At 42.1% G+C, this 23,532-nt stretch overlaps 1 protein-coding gene across 8 annotated transcripts in view; it reads left to right on the top strand.

The window, feature by feature from the left end:
- The window catches only part of YAP1 (Yes1 associated transcriptional regulator), an 82,111-nt gene that overhangs the window by 47,588 nt on the left and 10,991 nt on the right, over positions 1 to 23,532 (top strand). For 2 of the 8 annotated variants that reach the window (XM_083736883.1, XM_083736879.1), the window contains 2 exons: positions 10,106 to 10,299; positions 12,498 to 12,545. In XM_083736883.1, the coding sequence (XP_083593009.1) occupies positions 10,106 to 10,299; positions 12,498 to 12,545 (242 nt within the window). The remainder of the gene's footprint in view (positions 1 to 10,105; positions 10,300 to 12,497; positions 12,546 to 23,532) is intronic. The other 6 variants (XM_083736884.1, XM_083736880.1, XM_083736885.1 and 3 more) reach the window with 3 other exon arrangements.

Genomic DNA, 23,532 nt, shown 5'->3' with positions numbered 1-23,532 from the left:
GTGTTAATGTTCTACAGCAAAATCCTAACCATGCCTGCGCAGTGGTAAGTCCCATTGAATTCAATGGGGCTTGCTCCCGAGTAAGTAGGGTTAGAATTGCACCTTTCAGTGCTAAATAAGCCTTCTGACTCTTCATGATACAATTAACTAAGGCAAAAAGTTTAACAGCCCTATTTTGTTTGTGGAGAGGAAGAAGGCTGAGGATTGCAAAAGATCAGGGAGCTCAAGAGTTAGTCAGTGAGACACCATACTAGTGCCCTGCCCTGTTTGTTTGTTTATTTGTTTCCTGTTCTTCATCTTTAGATCTTGGGCCAGTTCAGTATGAGAGGTATTCTGACACCAGACTGCCAAAACAGCTAGTAAATTTGAGGTGCTATGCAACTTAAGAAAAAGTGATGAACCACAATGAAATAGTACAATGTTCCAGCTAGGATAAAGCAGCAACATTGCAGTGATGTCTAAGAACTTAGGGGAAGAGGACCATTCAGCAGCAGGGAAGGAAGAAGAGATGTCTTTCTCCTTTCCCACGCACCCAAAGCCTTCCTGCTCTGTTCTAGATAGTTCAGCGCTACTGAAGGTCAAGTGCAGGATTGCCTGGCAGCCTCAGCCTAACCGCTTTATTGCCAGATAGAAGAAATGGGGAGAACAAGGAAGGGAAAAGGGTGCTAATGCCCCCTCCACTCCTGAAACGGCATTGTATAGTATGGGGAAAGAGTATCAAAAACATCATGGTATGCATTTTTCTGTCCACCACCCCTGCTGGAAATCTTAAACCATTGAAGGCTCATGCCACATGACTTTCATTTTTCTTTTTAAATAAGCTGATACCCTTGAGAATTCACATATCCAAGCATCACACTCTCCAGAAATGCTATGATTTCACAGGATGGCTGTATAGGAGGAGCTGTAATCTGATTGCTGTACCTGTGATTGTTTGGTGATGGTTTGTTAGGGTGTTTATGGAAGTGGAATGAAGATAGTGGTCAGAAAACCATTTTTTGTTCCACCACTGCCATTGGCTTGTGTCACTTGGAAGGTCTTTGTAGGCCGGTTGAATAATTGCAGTTATAGTTAAACTGGCTGTATGTCTTGAAGAGTGAATGTCAGCTAGCAATTAGAAATAACTTGTCAAGTTTTAGGCAGCTTTGTATGTTGCAAAAGCTTTCAGAGCTATTTAATTTCAAAAGCAGGGTGCTTGCTCACAGATGCAGTAAAGCTTTTTTTGTACTGTACTTTGTTCCCCTTTTATTATATTCACGAATGACAACATTTGTGCTTCAGGGTATTATACCAGGCATAGGCAAACTCAGTCCTCCAGATGTTTTGGGACTACAACTCCCATCATCCCCAGCTAACAGGACCAGTGGTCAGGGATGACGGGAGTTGTAGTCCCAAAACATCTGGAGGGCCGAGTTTGCCTGTGCCTGTATTACACTCTGCAACACCCCAGATCACTTCCCTGCAGAAAGTATGCCTTACTAGATACACTGAGTTAAAAGCCTGATTTTTTTTATTCAAAAGATGAACCTGAGGCAAAAAAAAAAAAAATTGTCCTAAGGTCAAGCACTAAATTAGCTAGCTCCAAAGTGGAATAATTTATTGTGTGAACTAAAAATGTAGACTAGCATGGACACTTTCCATACCATGAAAATATTACCAGCCATTACTTCTGGGAAGTTTGGAGCACTTAACTGTAAATGATCTTGTTTAGTGCCTGGATGTGTGTATAAAGCCAAACGGAAACTCGTAATTTCAGAATTACTCCTCTTAATGGATTTATATCTTTAGTGGGCTTTGTAACAGAACAACTGTTAACAGTGCGCCTATGTAGTAAAAGGTTCTGTTTAGTGGCAAGCAGATAGGTTTTAACTGTATTAGTAACCAATTATAATTCATAGTTGTTCAAGAAATAGATGAATCAAAAGATGGGGAACTTGATATGAATTGGCCCCTTTCCCTGTGATTTGATTTAAATAGCCTTGTAATTTTAAATTGGTCCACGCTGTGTGGCTCAGCAGTGACCTGAAAGGCAGTAGAAGAGGAACCATCTGTTAGGTTGCAAAACTTTCCTTGCCTGGTTACCTGGAAGAAATCATGACCAAGCATGTTGCTATTTGGGCACACTGAATGGCTACTTGCCCATCACTACACTGAGTACTGGCAGCTCAGAAATATTTTTTGGTGATCATACCAAAATGATTTTAGAGCTGCAGCTCTTAGAACTGTGTTACTGTGAGAACCAAACCATGTTTGGTAGGGTCGAGGCAACCTCTGCTTCTCCCAGGAATGAGTGATCTGCAAAGTGTCATGTCTGGGCCATGTGTTGATGATCTGAGAAGGAAAGGGTTGGGGGGGTCGTTTTTTGCTCCTTTCCCCCATGCATTGATCTCTGTCTCTCCCCGCCTGCCCCCCACCTCTTACTTGCAAGAGTTGTTAAAGGCTATCTGGAATAAGGAGCCTAGAGCAAAGGTCACAAGCTGGAAAAAACACACTCCATCTGCTGTGAATAGTGGTGTCTCCTCACTCCAAGCAGTGCAACTACTTGTCTTAAGCATTCCACCCTTTCCTAAGATGTGAAGCGCTGCATCAGTTAAACTTAAAAGCTTCAGCATCCAAAAAAGAGAGGCATACAGCTGTTTTATTTTTTCACTGCATAGTTTCCCTTTTTGGGCCCAGTGTGTATGCATAGTGCAGACAGACTTGAGTACACGCCAGAAGATTTTTTTTAAAAAAAATAAATTATTCTGTGGTTGAACTTTTAATCTGTTCCAGGCCTTTTCAGTTAAAGAGCTCGGCTGAAGGGGGAAGGGGAAAGAGAAGCACAAGCATGTGGGCTTCTTTGATTGAGGGCGATGGCAAATGGGAGACAGCCTGCTATTGAACAGAGAAAGGAGGCTTCCTTGAAACGTTCTAAGTTCTACGTGGTAGTGATGGCTGCGTTTCAGTTTTCAAATGTCTGTGCCAAGGGAATTTGTTCTGCTCGCACCCTTCTCTCGCCTGACCTTTTTCCCTTCCCCTGCTCACAGCGCATATGAAAATCCAAAATTAGTGGTTTGAATCTCAACTTTCCTTCCCACAAATCAAACAGAATCAGTTTTCACAGATCAGGATCTCCCCATGGTAATCCCACCCACCCACCCATACAAAAATAATAATAATCTGCTGCTGGTGATTGGGAGACGCTTGGATGATGTGAGCTATGGTATGGAGTTCTGCAGATGTAAACGTAGAATAGATGTCCAGTACAAAACCTGCTGAAATGTGTGTTGGTTCATCTGTTGTTCTTTCCAGTTCAGAGCATGCAGATGAATTGCTTCGTAAACTGAGCACCATGTTTAAGTTGAGGGGAATGTGGGTTTTCCATCTGAGGTACCAAAATGCCCTGTTTCACAGTCCCTCTCCCTTTTAAGAAATGTGTTTTTAGCAACTCTAGGTTAAAAGTAGATTTTTTTTAAAAAACACACAACTCAATGATTTAGGAGACTTCAAAATGCTTTGTTCACAAGAATAGATGGACTCTCATTGCAGTCTGCTTTCCATTGTGAACACTGAAAACAAAGCACCATGGAGGAGAAATAAATGTAATTTCTGAGCAAAACTCAGAAATTAACCCTCCCCCACAGGAAGCTTCTATTACTACATAAGATGTAGAACTAACTAACTAACTAACTAACTAACTAACTAACTAAAGCAAGAAGCATGTGCCCAATTGTTCAGGCATTTTGGAACAAAAGAAATAAACACACTGAGACTCAGCCACCAAGGAATTTCCCTTCCTTGCCAATTTGTGGGATCACGAAGTGGTCCTCATTTCCCTGTATTGTTCTCACTGGAATACAAGCACTGGTAATTAAATGAAGCATCTTGTTTACACATTCCAGCTTCTTTTTCATTCAGCTGTTCACCCTTTCAGCTGTTTAGGTGGGTAGTCTTACATAAACCGCTCAAAATTTAGTGACCTTCTTTATAAACTCTTGACATATTGGCTGGAGAAAGATGCAACCTGTCTTGGGTACTTCCTCTCCATTTTACAGTATATGTGGTTTTTATAGGAAGCCTCTTCAAGTGAAGTAGCAGCAGACGTGAGCCTCTTGGAAGTAAAACTAGGTAGGGTGAATGAGAGGTAACAATTGCTCAATTCTCATGACAATTTGAGGACCCAGAAGGTGAGTGGAGCAAGGCCAGGCCTCTTATTGCCAGAAAAGCACAACTGCCAGTTCCTTTTGTCTTGGATCCCATCCTGCTCCTATAATGCTTGAAGGAAGGAATAATGCTTATGGTACGTGCACAACGTTAGTGACTAGGATACATGGGCATGAGTTGTACCTGCATGATCAGTCTGTTGCTATCTCAAGACATTATTGGAGCATAGCTGTCAACCTTCCCTTTTTTTGCGGGAAATTCCCTTATTCCAGCGCCATTTCCTGCTGCTTCCCGCTGCTATCCTGGATTGTTAGATATCCCGTAGACTGTCCCTGGGACAGGTGAGGCTGCTGATCCCTTATTTTCAAATCTGAAAGTTGACAGCTATGCATTGGAGTAGAATCTAACCATAGGGAAGTGGCAAGCATGCGTGTTTGGCAGCATGTGACTAGAGCCACGTACTCAGAACAGGAAAACACCCCTCATCTTTCAACAGGGAGCACTTCACATTCAGAGAACTGTACCTCTAAAGTACAGTCGCACCTTGGTTGTTGAATGCCTTCGTACTCATCCGTTTTGGCTCCTGAACACCGCAAACCCGGAAGTGAGTGTTTCAGTTTGCAAGTGTTTTTGGAAGCTGATCGTCCGACGCTGCTTCTGCGGCTTCCGATCGAGTGCAGGAAGCTCCAGCAGCCAATCTGAAGCCATGCCCTGGTTTTCAGAAGTCGAATGGACTTCCAGAATGGATTCCGTTCGACAACCAAGGTACCACTGTACTGCTGGTGGTTCAAAGGATGCAAGAGGGAGTTGACAGTTACAAAATGGGTGCTTTCAAGTTCCCAAAAGTAAGAAGTAGTTCTGTGTCACATGGTATTAATCCTAATCCCAGCTGGGCAGCAGTGTGAGTGTGTGTGTGTGCGTGTGTGTGTGTGTGTGTGTGGCAGAATGGTGTAGCCTCCGCTGCATCCTGGTCTTGCCGCTCACATCAGCTGGTGTGAAAAGTAAGTGAAGCAAAACCCTACTCAGCTGCACCAAAGCTAGTGTTGGCCTGGCAATCAGGTATGGATTGGGTTCAATGTTGTCAAATTATGCCAGTGCGGCTGGCTGGATCCAGGGCCAGATCAGCATCCTCCCTGCCTTCCAAATGCCCTGTTCAGGAGCTTTTTGGCAGGTGATGGAAATCATTGCTTCCTCCACCATCTTGCACCTGGAGTAGAGATGCTAGCAGTACTCTATGGACAAAGGTTTGGGGCTAGACAGAGGGAGACTTCCACCCATCCAAGCTGCTTCCTACCACAGTGCAAAGGATTGAACAGTTGCATTGGGTCAGGCTTGCCCTCAAAAGCAAAAATGTTGTTTAAGGTATTGTTTAAACATAATGAATGCACAAAGGCACTTGCAAACTTCAGGCCCAGAAATACTATACAAAAGAGTTCCCCTCCATTTTAATTGCTCTTGGTGCCATGCACAGTTCATATGTGAGGATGAAAACAAAGTTAATGGAAAGTTATAGTATACTTGTAATGCAAAATATAAATTGCAGATTTGCCAATTGAAGTTGGTGTACTATGCTGACACTTCAAAGTTAAACAGCTTAGTCATAACTTCTATTATTCTTCCTTTGTGGAGAATACAAGGGGACCAGTTCTTACTTGATTTATACAAACAGTGGGAGCCTTATGTAAAAGAAGCAAAAATGCCAGGGTCCTGCCTACGTTTGCTCCATATTTTTGAAAGGAGCAAACGCAGCCTGCATTAAATGCAAGATATTGCTGAATTTTGCATTGCAGAGAATATTAATAGCCTTAAATATGGTGATCTTCTGACAAAGGGCGGTATAGGAATTGAATAAATAAAATAAAAGTTTGCATTCCCTTTGTCCCACTCTCTGTAAAGATAACCAATCAATACGACCAAGAACGACACAGTCCTTGCTTTTGAGATAGAAAGGGGTGGGGTATTCCTAGTATCTTGATTCTTACTGATTATAGAACATTCTTAAAACTTCATCCAAGTTGCAGATGTAGAGTAGAAAAACTGAAGAGACTGTATTCTGTCCTAAAATGTTAACTTACTAAAGTGTGATCTTTAAGAAAAACAATGTAGCGAAATGGTATGTGTTATAAAATGCTGTTCCCCTCATTCCTTGCTCCAAATCCCCCTTTCCTCCTAAATCCCTCTCTTTCCTCTTTGAAATAAAGACATTTTTGTTCCTCGTCTGCCTGTGAGGTCTTTGTTACTTGCCCCATTTGTGGGTGTTGAGCCTCATAGTTAAATGCTTCCTTGATACCCATGAAAGTAAGGAACAGGAAGCTGGTTAAATCCTAGCTCCAGCAGATAAAGGAAGTCATTTTGCCTCCCCCCCCTCCACCTTCTCCGTCTGGGCAGACTTTAAAAATGAGCTAAATATTTAAAGATCATTAGATGTCTTTCTCGAACCTCCAAAGTGGAGTTGAAGGTACGTAAAAACTTGGCACGCAGGAAATTAGTTTTTAATAGGGTGGTGCTGTGGTTTAAACCACAGAGCCTAGGACTTGCGGATCAGAAGGTCGGTGGTTCAAATCCCTGCAACGGGGTGAGCTCCCATTGCTCGGTCCCTGCTCCTGCCAACCTAGAAGTTCGAAAGCACGAAGTGCAAGTAGATAAATAGGTACCACTCTGGCGGGAAGGTAAACAGTGTATCCATGTGCTGCTCTGGTTCGCCAGAAGCGGCTTAGTCATGCTGGCCACATGACTCGGAAGCTGTATGCTGGCTCCCTCAACCAGTAAAGCGAGATGAGCGCTGCAACCCCAGAGTCGTCCGCTACTGGACCTTACAGTAAGGGGTCCCTTTACCTTTACCTTTATGAAGGTTGCACAGCTAAGCCTTTATTTGTATGGGCTTTGCCGTGCAACATCTCTTCCTTTGATTGTCATAGATTATCCCCCTGCCCCAATAAAAAGTGTTGCTTGCCAAGTGTAGGATGTTTAATAGCACAAACAAAAGTGTTTTCCAAAGCTGGACCCATGGTTAGCTATTTAATAGCCCTGGCTAGCTGTATAATTTTTCTTTATGTGCTCCATTTTCAGACTGAACCCTGGTAGATTTCAGATAAGCTTGGATATATTCGTTCAGGGTGTTTTGTTTTTTTTAAGCAACGTGTCCCTTCTGCACCACGAAGGTGTTGGGGACATTGCCTTTTTTCATAAAATCATGGCAGCCCCCTCCTTCCATTTTATGAATTACAGTGGCAGGGCCACTCCAGCCCCCCACTCTCACCCTGTTGCTTTTTATTTTGCCTCTTGTAGGAGATCTTTCCTGGAGGAATTGCGCTCTTAAATGCTAATCATTTGAGCGTCTTGGAACTGGCTGAGAATATGTTCAAGGAATTGAAAGTGTTTGGTTATTTTTTGCCACATGCCTATAAATAGCCTGGGTTTGATCTACAGCCCAGTGGAGCTGGCCGATGGCTGTCTATTTACAACCGAAATGGAAACTGGCACAATTTCTACATGAGCCTATATTTATCGTCAAATGTATTTTGTTTCTATGACCTAGGAGCAGCCCAGTTGGCTAAAACGTGTAATCGGAATAGCAGCCTTGCTGCCCAAGTGCTTGGTTAGTTTAAACTGACTTTGAGAGCTCTTGATGTAAACCAAATTGTGAAGTGAGCCTCCCTAGGGAGGAACTGTCATCTCGGCGTCCTGCTTTCTGTCTTCCAGGCCGTCGCTGTTCTGAATTCAGTTTGTTCTCCCCTTTTATTAGACTGTTCTGGTTGAAAATATATGGGAATATGGTTGTTCTCAGCAATAGGGAGAGATTTGGATCACTAAATACTTAAAAGACATCAAAATAAAACTGTCTTATGACCATGATTTTAACAACTGCTTTTGATGCACATAAGGAAAGTTGGACATGCATATTGAGGCTTTTACTTATTTTTTATTTTTAAAGAGCCCACTCTTTGTACAGTATGAGCAACTAGTTTTTAACTTCCCCCTCGTTTCAGAATTGGCTTTTCAAGCAGTGCAGGGCCTCCTGTTGAGGAATTTGCTGGATTATCTAAATCCATGGTCTCTATCAGCTAAGAGAAGACTTCAATTCTGTGATCCCTGGTTGGTAAAAGTTCTGGGTGTGGGTGCATCCCAAAACACAACCCAAGACTGAGTTTTCTTCAGCATTGTGACATTCAAAAAGCATTCCTTTTCCTTTTCCTTTATCTCTATCTCTCTCGCTCTCTTTTTTAAAAAAAGACATATTTGTATTTTCAAACAGGAATTTATTTTGTGCTGTTGATTCCTAAGTTTTACATTTCGTCCTTTTCCATTTCCACCTCTGCTTGTGATTATAGCACGCAGCAATTGTATACAATTTGCCCATGATTTAACGCAAAAGAAAATGAAAAAGGGGAAAAGGTACACAAGCATTCTAGTTACAATGTCTAGGTGTTCAGAACAGAGGCTCTCTGAGTTAATGCATACTAACAAGTGAGAGGCTGCTTTAAATTCAGATTATTTCATCTCAGAATCATCTTATATTTACCATTTGCCACCCATAATTGCAAATCTTCTTCCTTTTAAACTTCAGACATTAAATGTGATGAGAAAATGTACTACAACGCTCCATTCTGTTGAACACCTTCCTCAAAGTTTGGATTTAGATCAACCATGAGGTTGATATTTTTGGGATGATGCCGTGAATGGTGCTTCAGTGTTTACTTCAATTATATAGATCTGAGATACGAAAGTTAATCTAGAGTCTTAAGTGGCCTGCCAGTTCATTCAGAGAATGGACAGCATAAATAAAATAGAAAACAGCCCACAACACTTCTTCTGTAGTAGAATTAAATGTTTTAGTTTTTTAAACCATGTTTAGCATTTTATGTATGCTGCCCAGTGGTTATGGGGAGATATAGAAATATAATAAATATATACTGTGTACTTGAAAAATCTCTATATATATAAAAAAACCACAATAAATGCATACTGGAAAGTTATGGACTGAGATAGATCTCCTACAATATTTTTATCACCAAGAAAACCCTGGTTCCGCACTCTGAATAAACTGCACATAAATTGCTTGTGCAGTTTATAACTGGACCTCTTCTGACAACAGCTGTTTTCAGTAGCACTGGAATTTAGAAAAGGGTAGAAATGACTAGATGGGTAGAAAGCAAAAATGAATGAATGAATAGGGGGACTGCAAATATTGCTCTATCAGAGCTCACCACAGATGCTACATGAATGTATTCAACCGTGGGCAGCAATTAGGGGTAGAGACTTTATAGATAAAGTAATGAAGCAAGCCCTGTCAAGCCTAATTGTCAGAATCTAGTAACAGGTAGGTAGCTGTGTTGGTCTGCTGTAGTCGAAACAAAATAAAAAAAATCATTCCGGTAGCACCTTAGAGACCAACTAAGTTTGTTATTGGTATGAGCTTTTGTGTGCATGCACACTTCTTCAGAATCTAAGTAGCCTCAAGTAGAAATAAGCAACAAGCTTGAGTTGAGCCATATCTTTGCCTGTGGCGTCTGCCATTTTGAAATGAAATTTTGAAATGAAACTCGCCACTACTTATTTTATACCTTTATGCCAGAATGATCCATGAAGCCTGTTACACAATCACATTTTGGGCCATAATAATGTACAGTGGTATCTCGGTTTACGAACTTAATTCGTTCCAGAAGTCCGTTCTTAAACCAAAGCGTTCTTAGACCGAGGCCTCCCGTCGCCGGTGCCCTTCCACCATTCGGCTTCCATTCGTCATCCGAGGCAAAGTTCGCTAACCAGAAAACCTACTTCTGGTTTTGTGGAGTTCGTTTCCTGAATATTTTGTTAACAGGGCTGTTCGTAGACCCGAGGTACCACTGTACGAGTTTGGATGTCTACCTTAAATCCATTTGGAAACACAAATGGATAGCTTTCTGAACTGCGACTTTCAAGTTGCTTTTTAAAACGCCTGCCCTATTTCTTGCCTCCACAGCTATGAGCCAGAGAATCAGCCAAAGTGCTCCCGTGAAGCAGCCACCCCCAATAGCCCCCCAAAGTCCGCCTGGTGGAGTTCTGGGGGGCAGCAACTCCAATCAACAGCAGCAGATGAGGCTACAGCAACTGCAGATGGAAAAAGAGAGGTTGCGGCTGAAACACCAAGAACTGCTTCGGCAGGTGAGGCCGCAGGTTAGACAAGCGCTTCCACTCTAACATAAATGGCTGCTTGTGCATGTATGGATGGCGCTGTGCTCATCCACTTCTAGTTCCAGCAAGCATCAATAGTTTGGAGGAAGGAAGAGGTACCTTGTTTTCGTGTGGAAGGTAAGCATTCAGACCTATGCACTCTAAGGAATGTTTCCTCCACTAAATTGCCCAAGCAAAGTGACATTGCTGCAAGCAGACAGGACCATCACAGCTGTGAATGTATCTCAGGGTCAATTGCCTCTTCAGAAAACGTGTGTTGCAAGGTGGGTTCCCCCCTTCCCACCTCTCCTGCAATGCTTCCTAGCATTGGCGCTCTTTTCAGCACTTAAAACACTGCCACATGGACTGCAACCTGCTGGGATGCTTTGCAAAAGCTATTAATGCTCTGCATGGAAAAATTGTTCCTATCGAGTTCTCCAGCTTCACAGAGGATGGAGCCTGTAAAATGGAATTGGCCTTGTTGAGCTGAGGCCTCCCAACTCCTTTGTAGTTAAAATGCTCCCCACAGTGTCTGTAAAAACAAAGTGGTCCATAAGGACATATGAACTGCAGTTGGGCTGTAGGGCTATTTAGTCCACTGCTTTGTTTCCATCAGCAACCAACCAAGTTCTTCTGAAAGTTCGCAGGCAAGGCATGAAGATACTGGCCTTGTTAACTGTCCCTAGCATCCTTGTTTTTGGAGGTATAGTGCCTCTGTACATGGAGGTTTCCTTTAGCTCCCGTAGCTTATAGCCATTGATAGACACGTCTTCAGAGTTTGCCCCACCTTTTTGTAAAAAAAGAAGTCATCTATACCTGTTTCCGTCATCACATCTTGTAGTGGTGAGTTAATTATGAGTTGCAATTTGACAAAATCAGAACCGCTCATGAGAACTCCAGGTTATGAACTCTGTCACTGGATTCATGATTTGGGCATCATGGATTTACTTCACAGTACCCATCTAAGAGCAACCGCTTCATCCCCGCCACCCCTGCCCCCCTAAGCAAATGTGAAATTTGTCACTAGCATTTTGCTAAACCTTGGCATTGGATAAAGATTCTTGATGTGAGTGTGCCAATGGTACACAAGCATCCCATTATGTACAGCTTCGCTGTGATTTACGAGACAGAAGGATGGGCTGGGAGAATTCATCCACATTAGGCAACGTGTATGTTGCAAGCTATTCTCAAAAGCCTAGCTTTCTTAAAAGCAAACTGGATTAAGTGAGTGTTTTCACTTCAGTTTTAATTAGCTTTTAATGGTTTTTCCAATGTGGTTGTAGGCTGATTGCTGCTTTTGCTTTTCTTTTTTAAAAATAACCCTGGAGGCATGAACCCCAAAGAGACAATTAAGCTTACTTTCTAGAACTGTCGCTCTCAATCAGCGCTTCCTGTCCTAGATCTTTTGCTAATTATTGATTAGCTCCTTGTCTCAAATGTCTGGCATCACCTTTTGTGAAGGTTATGGGGCATCGCAGACATCCTAACCTCTTTAAACTTCTTTTCCCCTTTGGGTGATGGGTCCTGCATCATGAAATATTTTCATGCTCTTGGGAGATCACTTCCTCAGGCTTCTGACTTCATCGCCTCTTGCTTTAACTGACCTTATTCTGGAGTCTAACTCTCGCACTACATTCTGCACCGAAGGAATATTTGCAGGCACAACTACTTTGTGTAAACTGGATTATTGCAGAATGTGTGTCACTTCCTTAAAAACAAAACTGATGATGACTTTTCTCTGGACAAGTTAAAAAGAAGGGTCTTTTCAGCTGAAATAGTCTAAGCTTTTCCTATAACTGCTTTGCTATTAATCCTCAAACAAATTCATATGCCGCCGTGCCAGCATGCTTTTAGATAAGGCTTCTAATTTTGGATTTCTTCTTTGGTAACTTCCTCTTGAGAAGTTGACTAACTTCAGGCCAGACCGTATTCTCTACCTTGATGTCCCCTATCTGTTAAATGACATGTGTTCGTGTGCTCTGTAAGCACCCCTAAGCGTCTTGTTCCATTATGCAGCAGCTTTTGTCAGCTCTTAACTCCTTTACCCTTTTGTCATCTTTGGCTGTCTCAGGAACTTGCCTCGTCAGAATGCTAAGAGAGTGATGTGTTTGTCAAATCAGCCTAGCTACCCCAACCACGCTCAGCAGAAAAGAAAAGAAAAAAAGAGTAATGCTTACCCATCTTATTTCTTTTACTCTTAGGCATTGCGGAATATCAATCCCAGCACAGCAAATTCTCCAAAACGTCAGGTAGGCTCCTAACAAATGTTTCAGCAAGATAAGAAACATTTTTTAACTTAGATCAGCTGTACAAGGTGCTTGGGCTATATGAAGCTGTTTGTATTTTATGAACCACAGCCTGCCAGTAACCTCAGCATGCCTGAAAAAGGAGCTCTAGTTGGCTTAATAAAATACACCGTCTTGCTTGCTCTGTGTTTTTCTCAAACATGATGCTGTGATTCCCAGATAGCATTTCTCACTGCCAGGAATAATGCCGAAAACAAAGCTGTATTGCTGTAAAGTTCTCTTTTGGGTACTTGAGACCTCAGCACTCTTAAAATGTTCCAGTAGGAAGAAAAGACAAGATTTCTGTTCCAACTTCAAGAGTCTATGTTGCATCAGTACTATTCAATATGACTCCCAGTCAGTCTTGCAAATCTTCCTCCTCTAACAGTGTTCTAGCTCCTTTCACCTCAACATTGACACACAGCCATAAAACTTCAGTTATTGAGTAAGCTGAACTAAATATCAAGATTGGTAGGTGCTTTTATTTTAACAGCCTTTCCCCTCATTTTTAGATTTGCTATACAAATCTGATATCTCTCAAAAATCCTTTGTGGCAGCTGAGATGCCTCATAATTTAGCTGTTCAGTGAAAAGGGTATAACATCAGCTTGATGCAGACCTGGATTCTTTTACCTTCTTGCGGTGGCCGCAGAGCTTTGAGTAAAGCTATTTTTTATAGGCTACAGCAGGAGCAAGGTGACACAACATCATGCAAGCTGAACTCTTGAAAACTTTGTTCCTGTTCATCATAGAAGTGCCCTCGTTCTAAGGAGCTCAGGATGACATAGATGTGGTTGTCCCTTAAACAAAAAATTGTCAGAAATATGGAGCTGAGAGTTAGTGGCTTCACCAACGTCATTTGCTTTGCTTCATAGTTGAGCTGGGTTTTAAACTCTGATCTCCTTGGCCCAGGCCAACATTCCATCTGCTACAGCACACTGGTTTTGTCTTCATGAACTTGTATGTGTCATCACATGGCATTCCAACTCAGTTTGGCTTGCTGCTTCAACCCAGTAGTTTGTTTTTATCTCATCAGTTTATGGGCTTTGCTCTGCCGTCAGGCAATGAAGTTTTGTTTTTCTGTGTGCAGAACAACATACTCAACCTCAGTACTATTCTTTACTCACCCCATGCTGTTTTTAATAATCCGATTCTAGTAAATAGTTGAATCTGGCTCAATAAATTCATCTGGTAGCTCTGGAGAATCTACCAAGGCCTTTATTGCTTAGAAGTTGTTACCACCAGAGCTTGTACATTCAGAGCTGCCTTCTATCAGAAACTCATGACTGACTGTCATTCATTTGCTTTGTCAGGGCAAGCTGTTGGATTTGGCCAATTTAAACTTCCTATGGCAGGCTCTTGTAAAGTTTAGGAGCATCACTAAGCAAAGTGCACGATATTTTCTTCCTTCTTTCACTGTGAGAATTGGGACAAAGTTGTTTCACATAAAAACATAGCAACGCTGATACCCTTTATCAGGTTTTTTGCTTTTATTAGAATCAGCCTAATATTTCTGTTGGTTTTAGAGCTATGTTTTGCTCAGCATTGCTTCTGTTTGTGACTCCAATTCTTAGTGGTGCTGACTCCAATTTCTACATTTTAGTGAGATCCTGTTGATTTAGCATTTTGTGTTTAAAAAGATTTTGGTCTAACATTTTCAGAGCCACTTCAAGATCTAAAGCGCAGCTTCCTCTCCTGTTGGAATTCACATATTAAGCTATTTAGTACAAGATCCACTATGCAATAATGGCCATGATAGAATCATAGAATTGATAGGTTATCTCTCTGTGTGCTGTAAGCGGTACCAGAAGTTAGAGATATGTTTAGAATCCTGCTAAGTTCTTGATAAGATTGTGAACAAGGTGATATAGAAGAAAGGAAGATCACAACATCCAAAATTGTCTCATCTGAGAAGAAATACTTCCTAGCTCCGTAGAGTGATTGATTAAATCGTGATTGGAAAAGAAAATTTGATCCACGTGAGTTCTTTCTCCTGCAAAGTATTCCTTTTTAGCAGAACTCTTAATATCAAATATACCTTTCATATTTGCAGTTGTTTTTAAAGCTGCAAGACATGAAACATTGATCCCAGTAGGCTGTATGTTCCATATATTGGTCCTAGCTAATGAAACTTTCAGCTTTTATATTTAAAGGTGAGCTTGAAATTGTTTGAGAGAACCTTTTGATAAATTCCTCTCTTTGGTGTAACAGACAAGTGACAGAAACCAAAGCAAAACTACACTGTGTTGTCTGCTGTGTTCTGTCCTTGCCACCTCCATTCTCATTTCTGTACCTTTTAGTGGCTCTGTAATTTCTTCCATCTTCTCAAGTTTGGCTTCATGAGCAAATTGCTTGCCTTCGAATACATTTGTCAGGGCTTTCAACTCCTGCGGTTTGCACATTTTGGCATCCTTTTCAGAATGTGTGTGAGAATCAAAGCTGTTGGATCCAAGCTTTACCATAAACCCAAGATTTATTTATTTTTTAACTTAACTGCTTATATTATATTTTCCTTGGAAAGGTAGGAATTCTGCCGTGTGCTTTATTCAAACTGCCACAAAATCAAGTCAAGCCATCCTCTTCTACTATGTCAACACAACAAGTCTAGTTCTCATGTCACAGGATAGTCTTCATCATCTGTCCATGGGAAGGGGAGGAAGCATATTGCATGGGGAAAAAATAGGTCAGAGGTTCTGAAATCTTGAACCCTGGGCCACCAGTGATCCATAAGCTTCATTCAGGTGTCTGTGAATTTGAAGACAGGAAATGGCACATCCATATAATGATTTTAATAGCATTTTCACTGTTATTGTATTATATCTTGAAATCTCTGGAATACAATAAAATGCGATACATGTAGCAATAAAATTAAAAATAACACAGCATCTACATTACACTTTCTACAGCAGGCAGAAAAATCATTAAGTGCTTAGCAGTTTGCAAGTGTTCCACAGAGGGGTGTGTGTGCACAAACCACTGACTTAGGTTATCTAACACCCCCCCCCCATACATTACTGGTGCAATGTGGGAACAAGTCTCAGGAGATCTTATTGGCTGGGCATAAGTAATCTCTGACAACCCTCAATGTGTTGATTGATCATAAGTCCCATCAGGGATGATGGGAGTTGTAGTCCAGCAAAATCGGGAAAGGGAGGCACCACAATGACTACCCCTCAAGTTACCGTATTTTTCGCCCTATAGGACGCACTTTCCCCCCTCCAAAAATGAGGGGAAATCTGGGTGCGTCCCAGGCTTTCACTGAAGCTTGGAGAGCGAGAGGGGTCGGTGCGCACCGACCCCTCTCGGTCTCCAGGCATCAGGAAGACATCCGCAGCCTGCTTCCTGGAGCGCCGGGTGCGCTGAAAGCAGAGCGCCCGGCGCTTCGGGAACACATCCGCAGCCTAGGCAGCCACGCTGTGGATAGCAGCCTGCCGCGCCGGGCAGACATCTGCAGCGTGGGGAGCCCTGCAAGAGTTCCCCGCAGGGCTCCCCATGCTGTGGATAGCAGCCTGCCGCCCGGCGCGAGAGGCGCCCTGAAGCAGAGCGCCCCTTGCGCCGGGCAGACATCGGCCAGCCCCACAAGCTCGGGGGACAGCAGGGGGGCGCAGCGCTGCCATCCCACTGTTCCTCGTCCTGGTTCGGTTTCCCCGACCTGGTTTTGGGGGGGAAATAAAGGGAAATTTTTCCCCCTTTATTTCCCCCCAAAAAAACTAGGTGCGTCCTATGGGACGGAGCGTCCTATGGGACAAAAAATACGGTACGTAATCTTACACAAATGATTACCCATTTTAATAAGTTAGTCATGAGTTTCCCTACCCAGCTTCATATGTCGGGAGCCAAAGTGGTCCAATCCCTTCTCCCTCTTAGTGCTCCTTATATCTTCTTACCTGGATCAACAGGAAAGTAATACTGCTGTAAGTACTTGGTTCTTGTATGACCCATTCTGGCTAATCGAAGAAAGTTGTTTGAAAGAACGCAGAGGAAACCCACAAGCAGCATACAGAGGTTTTGGCAAGTTATGAGTTCCAGCAAATATTTTCCATAAAGAAGTCTTAAAGAAGCATGTTGACAGGGTTTGTTTGTTTAAATTTTTTTTTAAGGTTAGACAACTCTAAAACAACTGTTAATCCATTCTACTGGTCGTATGGGTCAAGAAGTAACTTTGAAACTGTAGGGGGATAGATTTTTTAAAGGTTCAAACAAAAGCTGGGTGGGGGCGGCGACAAAATTAATTGCCCAGGTAAGCTGGAGGAAGCACCTTTCCTTGAAAGTTTTAAAGAAAAAACAGGCTGAGCTGGCAGGTGTCTGCTGAATGCTTAGGTAAGTAAGATATCCTACCTTAGGGCAAGCAGATGAGCAAAATAACCCAATGCTGATTCTTTAAAACGTTGAAACAGAGCACCACCTCTCTCTTTTGCTTTAAGTTTCTGCAGCAGCCTGTTTTGATGGTGCCTGTCCTTGCCTAGTGTTATAAAATCGGTGATTCACTTCCCCTCCCACGTTAATTTGCAGAAATAAAATGTATTCCTTTTTAAGCTATTGGGCTCGTGCACATTGACCTGAAATGAATGGAAATGGGCTGGTGTAGGCTTGGCACACATTTACTCTGAGGGCTGCCACAGCTAGAAGAGTGAAGTCAGTTTTGCACCCCAGTAAAAATACCTGCCTGGGATAGAATCTGGATTGCAGCACACAGTATCAAATCTTAAAATGGAAGTCATCGTGTAGAGTGGTGGTTGTTTTTACAGTGAAAGTAAACTCACTCCTTGCCACCCTCTCTGAAGGAGGGCCCCCGCCCCTTACATCAGTTTGGTTAGTGACCTGAAGTTTTTGTGCTCTACTTGCAGTTGCTTGGCCTGCTTACCTTAATAGCTCTCAAGTTATCTCCAATATAAGCCTCACCCCCCACTTTTTTTTTACAGTCTACCGTATTAAAATGCTTGTAACATGCAGTGGATTGAGAGGAATCCAAATGTATTAGCTGAGGACCATTATGCATTCTGCTAATCTATGCTAGTCTGTCCTGGATTGTACATCATCAGTGGGATTGCATTTTAGTCCGTGTTTTGTCAGTCTATACAAGCAAGGTGATGCAGCGATCAGGATCTAAGCAGGGCTTACTATCATACTATTACATTTGCATGCTGCCTTGCTTGCAGCTTTTTGTGCTTGCTACTGAGCCTTGAAACAAAATGGCTAAAATGTGCCCTTAAGAGGACGGTCCTTTTGGGGAGGGGAATAATAATAATGTGTGTAAAACAGGCTCTTCCATATGACTGAAAATAGCTATCAAGGAAAACAATGCAATACAGAAAGATTACACTGGTCAACAACAAATTTGTTGTCTGCGTTTTTTCAGGTGATTTAGGTCAAATCTGATGCGCTGAATCCAAAAATCACATTGGTTTTGCTCAATCAGGTCAAGTTTTTGAGTTATGGCCACATGTCTTTTTTTACATTTTCGTTCACATGTACGCTTGTGTGGAGCATTTTAGAAGAAGTTGGTGGGGGTAAAATGCCATGTCGAATAATTGTTTTGATTGGAAATGATTATTTTAATGACAAGAAGTATTCAGGTTCGATAGTTCTGGGTGATTATGTCGAAAAGGGATCAGTTTGAAGTCATAAAACCTCGAAATCTTCCATAAATTGGTGCGGCACAGCATAAAGTTGGGGGATCAAAACCCCTGGCTCACTTGAGTACACTGAAGGAGAACTATGAAGGGGTGAAGTATGTGCTGGAGAAAATTGGTTATGATCAGCATAAGAGGTTTATTTGTGTTGACCTGAAGATGGTGAACCTTTTGTTGGGACAACAGTCTGGCTTCACCAAGTACCCATGTTTTCTGTGCATGTGGGAAAGTAGGGACCGTGCTCAGCATTACACGAAGAAGGACTGGCCTGTGCGGGAGGAATTGGTGCCTTGCAGAAAAAGGAACGCCATCAACGACCCTCTGGTGGACAGAGACAGAATACTCTTCCCACCGCTGCACATCAAGCTCGGCTTAATCAAGCAGTTCTCCAAGGCTCTGGACAAGGATGGTGACTGCTTCACTTACTTGTGCCAGGCTTTTTGAGGATTGACCATGGAGAAGTTGAAAGCTGGCATCTTTGACGGTCCTCAGATCCGTCAGCTCATCAGAGATCCAGAGTTTGGAAACTCAATGAACGAAGTGGAACTGAAAGTGTGGAAGGCATTTGTTCTGGTAGTGAAGAACTTTCTTGGCAACAATAAGGCCAGAAACTATGCAGAAATTGTCAACAACATGCTGACTGCTTTCAGAAACCTGGGCTGCAACATGAGCATCAAGATGCACTACCTATTTTCACATATGGACCGGTTTCCTGAGAACCTGGGTTCAATGAGTGACGAGCAGGGGGAGAGATTCCATCAGGACATGAAAGAGATGGAGACCAGGTATCAGGGTTGCTGGGACGCAGTCATGATGGCTGACTACTGTTGGACTCTGAAGAGAGACCTCCCTGCCGCTGAGCATTCCAGGAGTTCCAAGAAACAGAAATTCAAGCCCTGAAGTTTGAAAAATGGTGAAGCAACATGCAATTTACATGTACTTACCTTTATGAATGCCCACCATTCAGTTTACAGGAATCGATGTTTCTATCAGGTAATCAATATATGTTGTTGGAAAAACATTTTTTTCTCTTAAAAACATATTTAGGATGATATGTGTTGACAAAAATCAGCTGATAATGCCACAAAAATGTAATTGATTTTGTCACAAGATCTGATTTTTTTCAAATCAACATAGCATAAAAACCTGACCTGATGGAGAGAAACGGATGCCATTTCCTGATTCAGCAGTGCAAAAATACCCTAAATCAGTTGTAGAAATCTAGACAACATTCAAAAAGTAAAAAATTGTTGCCCAGTGTTATATAACAGTTGTGTTAAATTCACACCACTTTTAAGAAAGTGTATGGTCTAAAATATGTTTATTGCTGGAGATGCAGATCAGCAACAGACCCTACCTGATCCTTTTTTCGTATCTTGGTATGTACTCCCAAGAATAAACCAGTTGGCCAGTTTGGATGTAATGGGCAATTCAGCGGCAGCTCATTTAAAGCTGTAAAATACGATATCCTACCTGCAGTCTATATAGTAGTACAATCCGGGAAGGACTCCACCACATCGATTTGCATAATATGTAGCTTAGCTCTTGGACTAAAGGACATTGACGCCATCGCCTGCCCTGTAATAATGTGCTTCAAATGGAAGGTGACAGCTGTTCTGGGATGAATTCAAAGGCCCGTCTAGCCATGCATTCTGTTCCTAGTGTGGCAATTTGGGAGCCTGTGGGAAGCCCACAAGTGCAATAGTAGTATTTTGGTCACGTTCCCCACCAACTGCCTCTCATAGCAAAATCATCATAACACACAGCCACTCATAATCTAATGTGCTGTGTGAAAAAGTAATTCCCTTTTGTCTCTCCTGTTGTCAAGTAGCTGACGCTTTTAACCAAGGTTAGTTGAAAGGAGGAATTCACATTTGTAAAAACCAGTATGGGTAGACATCTATCTTAAAGTGTTTGGACTTCTTTCTGACAACCTTTTTATTGAAATGCTGTTTGCTTGCCTGCATCTGGCTGTGGGCCTGGCAGAGTAGGCAAATTTTACTTGTTACTAAAACCATGGACCTGGAGCAAATGCGCCAAAGCCCAGACCTGAAGTCTATCCATATTCCACCCAATGTGTTTGCATATATTGCATGTGGTGTTGTGAATAGTGAGGTTGTGTGTTCACTCAGGACTTCAGTTCAAAACTGAGTCCTTCTGTGTTCAGTTTCCCGGTGAAATAATAATAATAAAGCTTTAATAAGTGTGTGAGTGAGTGATTATGAGTCAGATGTCATGGTGTTCCATCTTCTCCCAATGTGGCTCAAAGCCTTTGCCAGACCTCAGAAGCACATACTATTCATTCCGGGTTGCTGAGCAGTTTTTAGGCTGTTCAGAACTGATGAAGGAGTTGCTTGATGCAATCTAACACTAAGAAGTTATTTTCTGGAGGGAGAGAGAGAAATGGCTACGTACAGGTAGTGCTTCAGAAAAATAAACAAGGCTCTCTTCTCTCTTTTTCCCCCAGGGAGAAAGTGAGTCCTATGTAGGTAGCTTCAAAGCAGGATGTTGACTGACACAAGCATGTATACATTGTGAAATGGGCAGAAGTTAACTACGGCCTGTTTCATGTGAATGGTCCATTCATGTGAATAGTATAACTACAGAAAGACTCCTGGTAGATTGTTATTCCTCCTCCTATGACTGGAAAAACACACAGAGCAGATCACTTGTGTGAGCAATTATTTGCAGGCAATGTATTTTCTAACTGCTCAAGAGAAGCTGCGCTGTTTCATGAATCCCCTCCTGCCATGTTAGTCCATTCACATAAGCAGCTATTTTCATGGGTAAGCAAGCTTCATATTGTTCTCATGTGCTGCCAAACCATAATTTGGTGGTATGTGTGCAATCTTTTGAGAAGCCTCACGCTTCCTTTGCTTGCGTGTGGTGACTCCGTGCTCCTGGCCTGGCTTGAGGCAAACCATAGGTTGGCATTTTTTCTAAACGCTTGAATTATGTGTTTGCCAGGAGGGGGGGACGTGAAGGAGCACTCAGCTCCTCAAAGCATAAACATAGTTTGGTGCTATGACTAAGTCGAGATTCTGCACCAGCTCCGAGTTTGGTTAGCTTTCACTGGAAAAGCAAATCCACCCTAATTGTTGTAGCTATTGTGGCTATTAATTTTTCACATATATGTGTTTTTTATTGATTCTCTTGTGATGGAAAACAGGAAACATGCCAGTAACAAATTACAATGGAACAGGTAAGGTGTGTGATATGGAGTAAATTAAAACATAGAGGAAACGTGTCTAGGGTTTTGAATACATGTGGTATGATGAAATCAAGAGAATTTAGGAACTGATACTGTTGTGGGATTCTTTAGCTTTTGCCGTGTTCTTTTATTTTTCTGTCCATAAGTTATGTTCAGTCCCTCGTGTTTAAATCTGAAACACTTGATTTATTAAAAATATTTTCAAAAGCCAGGAGCACTTTTTTTGTTTGAATGAAAAACTGGGCTTCAAGGGAGCAGCTGTGTGTTTAAGTGGAAATTTAGCTTCAAGTATATACTCCGCATCTGTGAAGTATTTGCACCATGACACCGAAGTGGGTCACCCTCTTTGTTTCAGGAGAAAGTCTTAGGACTTCACAACTGATTGTAGTTTTGCAAGAAGTTGTTAGCATTCTGTCTGCATGGATGAAGATGTAGAGAAAATGCCCGTGGCTGACATGTGCTAAACTACCTGGCATGAGCAGTGTGTAAACATGGAAGCTGCAAACTGGCTTGTGAGGTCAGAGCTTCTTTCAAATGAAAAGTGCTTTTACTGGCCATGTGAGTAGACTATTGGTATGAGCAGTTTTTTTAGCACTAGCCCATCACTGGCTTGTTGTCTTAAGACTTGGGAACTAGCCCAGTGATGCTGGAAAAGGGTGTGGCTGAACATGATCCTGTAGAATCCAGGCCTCATATCTTGAACCTCAGTCCTTCTCTGAAATAATCTGCTAGTTTTCAAATGCAGACAAACCCTGAAACTCTGTTCAGCTGCTTTCAGGGCAAATAGGCCACCAGTATGAGAGAGGAGCCACTGCTTAGAACAGGCATTCCCAAACTCGGCCCTCCAGATGTTTTGGGACTACAGTTCCCATCATCCCTGACCGCTGTCCTGTTAGCTAGGGATGATGGGAGTTGTAGTCCCAAAACATCTGGAGGGCCAAGTTTTGGGGTGCCTGGCTTAGAAAAAAGCATTAAAGAAATTTAGGGCCATTAGTGGGGTGAATTTATTTTGGATCAAATTTAAATAATCCAATTCTATGGGAAATGAGAGTCTTCTGCAGTTCTGCTGAAAGTAATTTGGAAGATTCCATTCATTTTTGGCAACTATTCCTTGCGGCATTCAGACACATAAAAAGTAAAATAAAGTTTGATACATACCTAGAGTTGGCTTATTTATAGAATTGGTTAGCATTCTGTATGCCGTGATAAACATAGCTGTAAAGCAATTCCATATGCAATTTCTTTATTCTGTTGTGTGATCTCACGATTCCTTTGACAAAATAGAGTATAAACTTCTCTAGAACACGCATTTGGCCAGTCCTTCAACCAAGGTGGAATCTAGATCACTTCCTGTTGAGAAGTAGGCTTTCAGCACTTTCCCCCCTCTGCAGAGGCTATTTCTGAGAGGAAAAGCTCCCTTCCTGCACACCGGTTGGATAATTATTGAATAGAGCAGATTGAATCTGAATCTTGATAAGGAAGAGGTTGTTATGTTTTCCACGTTCTTGAGTCTGAAAGGTTGGGTAGACTGCTTGTTCTGGATAGGGTTGCGCTCCCCTTGAAGGAACAGGTTCCTACTAGCATGAAGGGACTTGTATCGTTCGAACATTGTCACTAGTTGGGGGTGCCTATTTCCATCTACAGCTGGTTCACTAGCTAGGTTGTCTTTGGACATAAGTGACTTGGCCACAGTATTCCATGCAATGGCAACTTCCACATCAGATTGTTGCAGCACACTCCCTTTGAGGCTGCCCAGGACAATGACTCGGAAATTTCAGCTGATCCAAAATTCGAGATTATGAGCTCGGACCCCATTTAGAACTTGCATAACTCTTTAGGGAAGTTTTTAATGTCCAATGTTTTATTGTATTTTTAATATTTTGTTGGAAGCCGCCCAGAGTGGCTGGGGAAACCCAGCCAGATGGGCGGGATATAAATAATAAATTATTGTTATTGTTATTATAATTTGTTTCAAAACATCTATAATAGTTTACCAGTTTGTTTCTGGGTCCAGTTCAACATCCTCAAATTAATTAGTGTTGCAAAGCCTAAAGACATAGCTCCCAAATATTTGAAAGACCACCTCTTCCGCTGAGTTCCCTCGAAGT

This window comes from Podarcis gaigeae (genome assembly GCF_964106915.1).
Source record: "Podarcis gaigeae genome assembly, chromosome: 4".
Classification (NCBI taxonomy): Eukaryota; Metazoa; Chordata; class Lepidosauria; order Squamata; family Lacertidae; genus Podarcis; species Podarcis gaigeae.
This window is presented reverse-complemented; position numbering and strand designations above follow the sequence as displayed.